We start from the raw sequence: 12,708 nt of genomic DNA on the forward strand, positions 1-12,708 counted from the left end.
ATAAAGGGAAAATAGTAACGTGCGGAAATGATCTCCTTTCCGAACGGTTAGAGGAGTTTCCTACTACAATAAACATTGGCGACGATGATAATAGCCGCTATGTAGACACATATATTTCGCAAATTGAAAATCGATATCGAAATCCTGTGCACTTTCAATGAGGCTTACGAGTTTCATGGGGTGGTAAGAGCAAATAGTCTTCGATTTAACAATTTTTATAAAAGGACCCATTTCAAGCGAGAAGATGTGAGAAAAGCGGATTCCGATTGAGTGGTATGAAGTAAAAAAGAGTGCAGCTGTTAAATGGACCGTTTGAAAAAAAGAAGGAAGAATCACCACGACTTTCAAAGTATTTTTATAACGTGTACATTTCAACGGTTTGCATTTTTTCACACTTGGTTAATTTCATATCCAATGATTGAGATGTGATGCCTACGTAATAGGTATACTGAAGCATTAAAACTAATCGTTAAATTATTAAATAAAAAATTATATCACATTTTCTGAAATTAATTATTACATAGAATAATTTGTTCGATAATAAATGAACAATTTAATCGTTTTCTTAAGAGATTTGAACGCGTTTAATCTTTAACACATATTTTCTCATACTTTACTACATACGATGGGTCGTTCGTGTTCCACATTCTTTTATCTGCACCATTACAAATATACAAAAATTATTAAATGGTTCTTATATTATTTTAATATTTTTAGAAAGTATTGTTAAAGTTGCATATTATAATAAGGAAAGAATAAAGGCCATTATTTGGCCAGATGCTTCTAGTATTTCAAAGAAAGGAAATACGCAGGACACGAAAATGATCATGTGTACCAAGGATAAATTTTCGCTCATTATTTACTTCAGTATAACCTTTCCTTTGAAAAGGTCAGGGTTCTATTCTGTTGTATGTACATACAGCCGCAAATATAACATCGAAAACCCATCGCTAACACACATTCGCTCGCTCCTTGATTCAATAATACGACAATCGTGGGCTATAGGCATCACTTACCGGCATGCTGTTCAGCGTGAATGAGAGGTGAACCGGTGGCTTCGAAGGCGGCAGGCTGCAATTTGCCCTCAACATGTCTCCTGGGTCGTAGCGATCGCGTTCCGATACGATAACGGGCTCTTCACGGGGCAGAACTGAAACATAATAATTTCGCGGGTCTCTCTTATAGTCATTGTCGACGAAACTCGAGCACGGCACGGCGGCGGTACGGGGAAGCGGGCGCGCGTAATCGCTCCGTTTCCCCGTGCTCGCCGCCGAACTTATCCAATATTCAAGCGCCAATGAGGAGACCCCGTTATGTCGCCAGCTTTATGCGCTTCCGTAGAGTACAATGGAGTACGTGTATTGCGTAATCCCGACGCCATCCTCTCAGAAGGCAGTTACGAACGCGTAACCGTGGAAAAATATTAAACGCGGTACGTAGATATTGATTTTACCGTGGTAGCGCGAATCGAGTAAACGCGGGGCGTTGCACTGTAAAGACAATAGCGGCAAACTGAAACTGTGATTAAAAGCTTGTTTGTTCTGCAGCAAAATGAAGTGTCCGTGAATGGAACCGGCTATTGCCGCCGCACAGATATAACGGACCTGAAGTAATAAAGCAAACTTTGTATTGGAAATTCACTAATCGTCGCGATACTTCAAACAGAAAACGTAGCACGCCGGAGTAATCTAATTTTCCAAGAATTTTGAACGTATGTATCAGATATCTCTGGTAGAACAGGAATCTCTTAAAAACTCAATAATTGATAAAATGATTATTAATAAAATTATTAAAATTAATTTTGTTTAAAATATATCTTACTTATTCCTTCCTTCTTATGTGTTACAATATAAATTTTTTTTTTATTAAAAAACAATGCATCTAATATAAAATATTTATAACAGCGACTTTGAATTTATTTATTTGAATTTATTTTATATTTACATATAAATATCGAAATGCATAAATATAAACATTCATATACAAATTTCAATTTTATTCGTTGCACAAATACTTTTAAAGAAATTAAATGTGCTGGAAACGGATCGTCAATTTACAAAGCACTTCAACTTTATCACTAAGCTATCAAAGTCGACTAGAACTGGGCCGAAGGTATTATATTTACTATATGCTTCACTCAGAAAAAAATTTTTCACAAACATTTTTTTATGCATTTACGTATGAAAAATATCTTCTCTTACCCATAATACACACGTATATACAATATACGTGTATAGAATGCATCCATTATGCATACAAATGACAGTAAATGAGAGAGGAATTGTAGATTACATTAAAAAACTCATTTCAATCGTGTTTATTAGATTATAATTAAAGATGATTTAAATTGAGACATATATATTGACTTCGACGATTAATTTCCAGATATTAAATGCTCAAAAATTATCATCGTTTATTTTACTGTATGCTAAATAGTGACTTGTGATTCATGTACTCAGGCTAACTTACGTCTAAATTAAAGTAACAAGAGCTTATTATCAAATTTCAATGGCGTATTTTTAGACATTTATCGAATCAGTATGAATAATTTAATTCTTCGAATAATTTAGAAGATCAAGTCTAGATTTCAATAATATGTTTCCCAATTAATAGAAATTTCTCAATAGTATTTATAATAAACTGTGCACATTAAACGAGAAAATCATCTGTAAGCAGCTCTCGTATCACATATTCACATTATATATTTAAGATATTTAATGCAAATCAAGTCTGGTAGTATTAAAAAAGTAGTACCATATATATAATACGTTACCAAAAAATGAGAGATCAATTCATTCGCATAATCAAATTAGCTGTACAGAGTTAATAAAATAATATTGATAAATATAGAAGATGTTACCAGATTTTTAATCAATGCACTTCGATATACGTTATAGTATCAACTTGGGACTTTTCGATTACTCTCACGTTCTTAACTACGGGCTTCGTATATGTGTACTTTATACAGCGAAGCACTTGAAGTCAGTGTACTCGAGATGAAACCGGAAGCTATTGCTAGTAAGTCAAGTGAAAGGAATAACCGTGAAATCTCTTAAGCTCTGCTCGAGGCGACGATAAACTGACGACTCGTGAAACGATAGAACGATTAATAGAATCCCGGTTACGTTGCCACGTTTCGTCAATGAATAGTATCGTGCAAAAATCGATAAAGAAGCACGATAAGAATGCTGAAGCTATTTCTCGCGCAATACGAACACGAATTCATAAATAGCTGTGATATTTAATATTGGATCCTGTTGTAGGAATGAAAAAAAATAAAAATCTAAGACGTTCAGAAAAAGTTTATAATGCGAAACTCCTTTTGTCAGGTAATAAATTAAATGTTATTCGAATATAAAGTATTCCTGAATTATGATATAAATAAAATTACATGACACTGCATATTACCGAGTGCAGGAAATTTTTAGTTTTATTTTCATTTTATTAACAAAAGCTTTATTACCGTCTATTGTTATAAAAAAAATCATAATGACTTGTACTTTTTCCCAGAACTTTTATTAAAAATAACAGAATAAAGAGTAGGAAAAAATATCGCAAAAGAATTACACGATAAAACTTTTACTGTGACATAAAAAAAAGTCTATTTTTATGCCGAATTTTTCCTATTATATTTAAGTAAATTTCGATTAAGTGCACGTTTTGATATCGATTTATTATTGCGGTTCTACTGCAGTGCAAATTTTAACACGATGCCATTACGATAGGAGAAAATCGATACAAACGAAGGGAAGTAACGTTCAGGAAAATTCAAGTAAGGATATAATTTTCATTTAAGCATGTGAAAACTGCACTAGAACAAAATTTGTTTACCATACGAACATTTTGCAATGTTATCGTAATACATATATGAAATTTATATTTTGTTCAAGATTCAGATAGTTCCGCTCTAGAGAGAAGATTCTCTGTTTGAATTTGAATGTTAATAAAGAAGGATTCGCAGATATTATGTCTCTGTCAATCGTAACGAATTGCAGGTACCATCGTGATTAATGGAAGATTGCGTGGTAGAAATGAAATTTTCGCAGATTACTACTGTCGCGTTGAATATTCTTTCCTTGAAATTTTTTTTGTCTATTAGTCTTGTATTAAATTCGTTAATCATGTAGATCAGAAAATATATATCGGAATTGTTTTGTAAGATAGTAACATACTACAATTAAAGCAAAGAGTAAACAGAAAATACTAGAGGTAACTTTTCTGCGAAGAATGCTGCTGAAAAATAGATGTGATGCATTTACAGCAACTCAGTAAAAAAAAAAAAAAAGAAAACTTTTAAATATTTGATGGGAGTACCGGGAATAGATGAAAGAACAATAAAACCTAAACCATTCTGTTGGAGAAAGAAAAAAAAATAAGAATATGATAAAGCCGATAACAATTATGAAAAAAAAAAAAATTCAATAACATTTATATGGAAAATGAGTATAAGGAATAAAAAATTAATTAATTAGTGTTAATCAGTTTATTCCATTTTCCAATAATTAATTGCTAAAAGTAATAAAGTCCTTTTGTAAATATAGTATACAATAACAATTTGATATAAAGACAAAAAATAAACCCAATTTTTTCTTGCTTTGTAACGTAAAACCAGATTAATATTTAAAAATAGTCGAATTTTAAAATTAGACAGTAGACCGATTTAGAAAAGTCTCATCGTAAAAGAATGCACTGAATCGTTCCATAAACAAATAAATACTACTCGAAATTAATATATTTACAAAAGTTTTTATTTGCTATCACTGCAAAACATTTTCAAAGTATTTCATATAAATGCATTCGCTTGCGTTTGATGGCTGGAATATTGGATGATATATATGACTGATTCTTGAATTTTGCAGATTGAAATGGCTAACGGTTGCCAGAAATTTCGACAACCATCGCGCATCATTCAATCATCAATCTTGTTCTCCGCTTATCGGAAGTCAATTTCAAAGTTGGAATGACATACTACTATATATACAACTTTTTGATGACCTCATATATTCCCCTAAATAAATAAAAAAAATTATGCCATTTAAACGTGATATATTTCTAACAATTAAAATAATGATAGTATATGCATACACAACAGTTAATTAGCACAAAATTATTACTTTGATACTGTTTAAAAATACCTTTCACATAAAATAATTAATGCAATAAATACAAATTTTAACAGTATAAATGAAATTGTATATCAAAACCTCGATTTATGTAACATTTTATCGGATATCTCTCTCTGTGTTAAGAAAATTTTTCTGTTTCTTATATATTTATCAAATTTAAAACTATTTTTTTTATAATAAATATAACAAATTAAGCTATTCAATACCGCACATTATGTAAAATAAAATATAAATAAATTTTATATTTAAATGTATTTTTGTTGTAAAAGGTATAACAAAAACCGTTATCGTAGTAGGAGAAAAAATTTAATTAAACGCGTCCAATAAAAGTGTTATGCGCCGAGTAACGTAATGTTATAACAACGCAAATTCCTAATGGATATTTTATTCAATGTTATGATGAAATAATTGTTATAGAATTTTTATACATAAGTATACAACCAAACATTTTCCATAACGTTACGGTAACGTATTTTAAAAATAAATGTTTTTTTTTATTTTATGTTTTCTGTGAAAACAAAACTTAATGAAAATTTAGAAGTGAATTTGTACCTACAAGATAATCCAGTCACACATTTGTCAATGCATTGAGAGGAACACGCTTAAGCAGAATTACAAGAGATTTCGATATAGTGTTCACTACTCTAGAGTATTATATTAAGATCTGAATATATTTTGCATTCATGAGAACGTTAGAGCGCGAATATGTAGAAATTTCGTCGTTAGCATACATGTGCAATCTTCTTGATAAGTAACCTCACCTTGTATAAAATAAAATTACGCAAGATTTTCTGAAAATGTTGCAATTTTGCGATAAGTGGAATATTATGTTTTACAGTATATTTTTCATGCTATATTTCACGTTACCGAGAAATAATTGTTATTATAAATATATAATTAAGAAATAATACATTATATCATTATTGTAAAAAATTCAAATCTGCTTAAAAAGTTCAATTGTGACTTATTCTTTTATTACGTTTAAAATATTCTATTCGTATAATACATTGAAGTATAATATAACGAAAGTTTCTAATCTCTTGTTCTGTTCATTTTTGCTATTTCTATTTTTCCATCTTCAATGGCATATTTATTGCGTGACAAAACTAAAATTAACTTATTTCTACACTCAATTTTAAAATTAAGTTATCTCTACCAAATATTTTCTTACATAATTTTTAATTTCCAATAACGTTACTTACTTTTTTGATGTAAAAGACTGAATCGTTTAAATGTAACAAATAGAAATTTTAAGTCCTAAAATTGATTACAACTTCAAATATTTACTGCTTTGAAATACTCGTGAAAGTTACAAGCACATAAACGTACCCATAACTACCATACAGTCAACTAGTGAGTAAATATCAATAATAATCATAACTTTTGTACAGCACATGTTTCAACACGAGTAATGTTAATTACGTAATAATTATATATTTAGTAATGTATACATATCAGAATTAATTTACATAAAATCAAATAAGCGTAAATCTATGTAACACAAATTCATCTAATTCATCGAAATTTGTAATTTGATAATAATTTGATATGAATTTCCTTTTCTTATTAATCTGATTTGTGAAATAATGTTTAATATTGAATTAAAAATGTCTGGAAAATTAAGCTTCAAAAGCGCAAAGATATCCTTATTTCATAATTAATTTAAAGTAAATTTTACTTTTGCAAAAGTTTAACATGCCAACTCAATTAACAAGATATTAACTCTTCAAAATTCGGAGATTATATAAGAAATGTTACTTTCCCAATTTTGAAATTTATTGCGGAATTAAAAACATTAAAACATTATTATTATAAAGCAGCATATGATGTTCGAAACTATCTGCATACCGTATACCTAACTAGTACATAACACGATTACAAAAAATGTCAGTTACTTCGCATGACAACGTTGTATAATTTCAAAAGATTCAATGTTTCATTCCTAACAAGGTTTCCGGGGAATTTTCTTTCTGATGGAATGCTTTTTAGAAATAATATAGCTCGTTGGATATAAAATAATGAAGTGATGGAGTGCACACCGTATTACTCACGATGTTGTGTACACTTACGGTACAATGCTCACGTATAGTTATTAGGTAATTTAGTAATACCGTTCACGAGTTTATGCGACTTTGCTGTTGTTATACCACTCTATCAAGGGACAGTGCACAATGGTACTCATATTAATTCAAATTTACACAAGTCTTATGCACATAAATAACTAAATCATATGAAACAGTTGCGTTGACCGTATGTTACGTAATATAAATTATTTTTAATTTCAACTGCACATTGTGCACAATTGACATATTAATGTTACAGAACGTTGAATGTATCACCAAACTCAGCATTCTGTTTCTGTGCAAAGGATGCCAGAGAGACGAGAGAGCATAACATTTCTGATATTCAAGCATTTTCTAGCATCCTACGCAGAATCGTGCCGTCACACTTTAAGACGTTATAGACAGTTCATTGAATCGACATAGAATTGCGAAATAAATTCTTCTTTCAAAGTAGGAGATGATAGCACATGTTCCAAGAATAGTTTTGTAATTTTGATATTTAAATTCTATTTAAACGACTTTTCACTCAAATTCTTGGTACACCTAGTTGTGATAGAAAAAAATACAATTTCGCTCGATTTTATTGCATAGCATTCATGAAAAATAATGGTAAAATTGCTTTCTGTATATACTATAAAACGTTAAGAAAGCTTTATATGTATATATATTAGTTATTCAAAAAATAAATAAATTTATTGTAATATGGTTTGTACTATAATTATGTAAAATATACTGTAAATTGAACCAAATAAAATCCTTTTACACGTAACAATTATTTTGTAATTAACATACAGCTTCGTTATATCCTGAAAAAGCTAAAATTGCGTACGGAACATTTGTGCATGAAAACTTGCTAGCTAGAAAAAATAAAAAGTATAACGCGTAGGAAAATAAAATTCTTGAATATAATAAAAATATTGAATAATTTTCCGCTAAACAAAGCAGAATGTATGTATGCAGGCGCAAAAAGAATGCAGCTAGTTTTTATTTTGAAAAATGTAGTAGCCGTACAAGAAGTACAAGAAATTTGCAAATATTTGCAACTATTATAAATCTTTAGATGTATGTATAATAAAATAAAATTGTATTAAGATTATTTTATATAAATAATTTAACGAAAGATATATTAATAAAAAATATATCTATTATATATTCTAATAATTTTAGACTACATGAAAGTAAATCACATAGTTATTACAAGTCTCTAATTTTAATAGAATTTTTATTTGACATAAAAAATGCTTTTACAATTTTTGTCCATATTTTTTTATTAAAAACAGGAATGTAGTTATATTAAAGCATTATGTTACAAAAATAGTACAAAATTAATTTAAGTAACAATATTAGAAGAATTGCAAATATATCCATTTAAGACCTATTTTTAAATCTCTGTAGAGGCAACAATATAAATATAACAGGACATTCTTGATTAACAGAATATTTACTAATTGAATTATATCGAATTAAAAGTTCCGAAAAATCTGCATCTCTTTATATTTCGACTTTGCTGTTTTTGTGGTAATGTTCTGTTATGCAGTTTGTAACAAGCATGTTTATTGCGTAGCACAGTAGTGCTACAATAAACAGTCACGTGCAGAAGTACACAAAAAATCCAACAAGAGAATACGTTTCATGCGTTGAGCTTTATGCGTAACATAAAGGATACAAATGTACAAACATATACGCGTGAAAGTTCAACTGCGTTTCGAGAGTCTCGATTTTCGTCTTGCAAAATGTGTTTTTGCGACGCGCAACTCGCGCATTCGTTAACTCTACATTGCGTAATGAATCTTTGATTTCCCGCAAATTTACAGAAAAGAGGATTATAGAAAACATCTGTAGCCTCAACAATGCTAGTAACTTACAGCAAAAAGATTTAAAGAGCTCAGCGGACAGATATATGGCGAAATTATTATCACGCAGACGCTCATCTTTAAATAAATCGCGATTCCCATAAGTCCAATAAAATATTTCACAAATATCAAAGTAGACATTCCAAGATGCTCATAAGTATAATCAGCTGTTCCAGTACAGTGCAGTGACTGGATTCCCTGAACTAAACAATAAAATAAATTTAAAAATACAATCACAAAATAATCGTTGATCGTAGAAATAAAGAAAATAAAATAATAAAGCATTGAAAAACAACTATTGCTTTTTTAAAATTTGTTGTATAAAATGAGTGACAAATAAAAAATTCTGAAAATATAAACTAATAATAAAAATCTTTATATTTCATATAATGAATCTTGTGCAAACGTTATCATATACTACTCCATGTTCATTTATGAGACATAAATAAAATATTTGGCAGTACATCTTACATAAAAAATATAAATATCAAATATTGTATATGGTTAACTATATATTTTGAATTTTTACAAGTTCTTTTTATCGCTATCGATAATTTATCGGACCAAAAGAACGAGCTTTCACTTTATTATATAAATGATTTTATAAATACATAACACGTACGATTATATTTTTGTAACATTATATTTTAATATGCAATATTTTATAACATTCATACATCGTATGAATAACAACTTGATTAATATGCGTTATGGAATCCGTCACTTATACGTATTAAATGAGTGATTTGAAATTCACTTTATTGAGTTTGCGACATTATTAATGGAATACAAAACGACATACTTTTAATTACGCGAGTTTAACTTTTATATTTCGTGCGACAAATTTTATCCATGTTGATGACGCTGGAATGATAAACTAATTTCCTTAATGAACGACAAAACTTCTAAATCTGCGCAACGTACATGAATCTCCAAAATGGAATTTCGCCAACCTTTCATTTATCATACTGTCCCAAATCTGAATTTTTTAAATATGCCAAATTTATAGCCACATATAAACAAGTTTAACAAACAAAGAAAGAAATACAGCCTATAACGGTTAAAGCTAGATCAAAGTGCTTATTATAATTATGCGTGATTTTTACATACTACATATGTAGTTCCCCTATAATTGCGCGCTGATAACTTTCAGACATAACGCATAAATACTACAGTAGTAATATCACCAATTTTTACTTGATTAATTACAATTAACTATGAAAATGATAAATTAAAATTCCGTAAATAATTATATTGAATTTATTCTTTGTATTGCAAAAAATATCACATAGTTTTTGGCATTTTGTCCCGGCTTCCACTACTGGACTCATCAGTAAGGACAAGTTTATGTCTTATATGTTACAATAAAATAATTTATTTTCAATAAAAGAATTTTCATTTTCAGAATTTTCACTCCTTTTTGGAGTGAAATTTTTTTCCTTTAGAGTGAATTTTATTCCAAAAAAGAAAGTGAAAAAGATCACTTTTTTCAAGAGTGCAAATTTTTCACTCTTCAATAGGGTAGTACGGTAAAACCAAGATGAAAATTGGATCACAAGGCGAATCGGATTAATGTAAATTTTGAGGCAATTAGTTTTAATATTTAAAAATCTTAAAAATTAAAAATATTTTTATTATCTTTCATTATATTTTAATATTTATCATATAAATTATAATTTTATTACTTTTGTTTCAAAAATAGCTCGTTTGAACTGTCTCTACCCTATTTTAACTCTTTTGAAATAAAATTTTCAAGGAATTTAAAGTATATCGTTATTTATAATTGTACAGAAAAAATCACGCATCTCTCTCACCATACAATATATACAGATCAAAATAAGATATTGTTCAGCCAAATATATTGCATGTGACAAACAAGTTGATATCAATTCAACGACTAAAAGGGCAATATACGAACTGAATTCAATAGATGGATCAAACGCGACAGAGTTAATAACGATGACAAGGGAACTTTCAACGCCAGCTGTGCTGCAGGGATACACATATCTCTCTTTGAGTATTTTAACTTACAACACTCTATAGCACAAATTACAGTAACAAAAGGATTATCGCAAATTTTGTTTTCAACGGAAGTCTATTTACGATTAAAAAAATTTCTGAACACTATTTCGTAACTGTGTACTACTCGATATAATTTTATATTTAACTAAATTAAATTGAAATTTGTTGAGATAGCATGGTATTCTAACAATATATAAAATAAAAAGATTACAGTTCCAATAAAACTTTTCTTAGTTTTACACTGGCTTATAAAAATAAAAAAAGTTGTGCATTTTTTAATTCTAAAGTTAGCACACCATATTTTTAATTTTAGTTTTTCAGTATAAAAAATGCAAAACTTTTTATTTTTCTATCTTATAAGATTTAAGATTTAATATTATTGTTTTTTCTTTCTCTATTAGAAACTGTAAAACTATGAAAAGTGTATAAAACTATTTTTTTTTTTGTATTAATAAAATCTCGTGCTAACTTTATATCTATTAAATTGATATTTCTTAATCATTGTTAGTTTAACAATATTATTATTAATAAATACTAGTAAATAAAGCTCTCGATGTCAAAACATACCGAAACATGTCATGATATGATATGTATACGAGTATTTATAATTATATTCTAGAATTTTTGTATATTTAACTGTTTCTTATTTACATTTTATCTTATTTAAAATTGTCTATATCTTTTGAACTGCCCTTCACTTAATCCTTTTTATTGTTTTAATATTATTATTGCACAATTAAAAAAGTTTATTGTACCACTGTTTATCAAAATTAAATTATAATCAGAAAATTACAAATAAAAATATAGTTTCATGTCCAATTTTTATAGTTTTTAAAATTTAGTTTGCAATTATATTCTTCATACATTATAATTTATCAAATATACTAGTTCAAACAATAAATTAATTCATAAAATAAGAAAGATTCAGTTTTTAGAAGTTCCAAACATTTTAATTTCAATTATTATAGAGATAAAAATAAGCAATGGTATAGTTATTAGTTAAAATTTATAAATTAGAAATTATAATATCATAAAATTATCAATTTTTTTTATTTATTTCATTCCTTTTAAGAATTATGTATAAAACGGAGTAAAACCTCCTTTTTTTAATACAATTGAATTAATGAAGCATTTCTATGGATCAACTGCTCTCAGTAGAAATTTTTTTTTCACGTGAAAATATGCGGTTTAAAGAAAATACATGTATAAAAGCATTTACGCCAATTCTAATTATGTATCGCTCGTAATTTTATTAAATTACGAGTTATATTCACACAGAAACTAGAACGTTACAGCAAAGCTTTTTAGCTTATTCAATTGAGATAAAAATATTACTGCTGCCTCAGTTATGCATATTGCAAGCGCATATATACAACCAGATTTAAATTTAAAAGTTTCGAAAAATATTACAAGATATCAGATAATTACATAACATTCAATTGTTAGTCACAAATACGTATTGCGACTTTAATACTTTATAAATAAATTAGTTTCCTATATTATTGCTAAAAATTCAATTTTATCTCCGCATATACATTTATTTAAAAACATTCAGAGAGTTAAAATTACAATTCAGCAGCAGTTCTTGTATGCTTATATGATCTAATGTGACTCATTGTCAATAAAAAAAGCGAGAAAAAAAGG

General features: G+C 28.2%; 1 protein-coding gene across 1 annotated transcript in view; it reads right to left on the reverse strand.

Moving 5' to 3' along the window:
• The window catches only part of LOC108777350 (platelet endothelial cell adhesion molecule), a 152,363-nt gene that overhangs the window by 46,299 nt on the left and 93,356 nt on the right, over nucleotides 1-12,708 (reverse strand). The window contains exon 4 of the mRNA XM_018544209.1: nucleotides 1,017-1,150. Within this exon, the coding sequence (XP_018399711.1) occupies nucleotides 1,017-1,150 (134 nt within the window). The remainder of the gene's footprint in view (nucleotides 1-1,016; nucleotides 1,151-12,708) is intronic.

Source organism: Cyphomyrmex costatus, unplaced genomic scaffold (assembly GCF_001594065.2).
Source record: "Cyphomyrmex costatus isolate MS0001 unplaced genomic scaffold, Ccosl1.0 scaffold43, whole genome shotgun sequence".
NCBI classification, from domain to species: domain Eukaryota; kingdom Metazoa; phylum Arthropoda; class Insecta; order Hymenoptera; family Formicidae; genus Cyphomyrmex; species Cyphomyrmex costatus.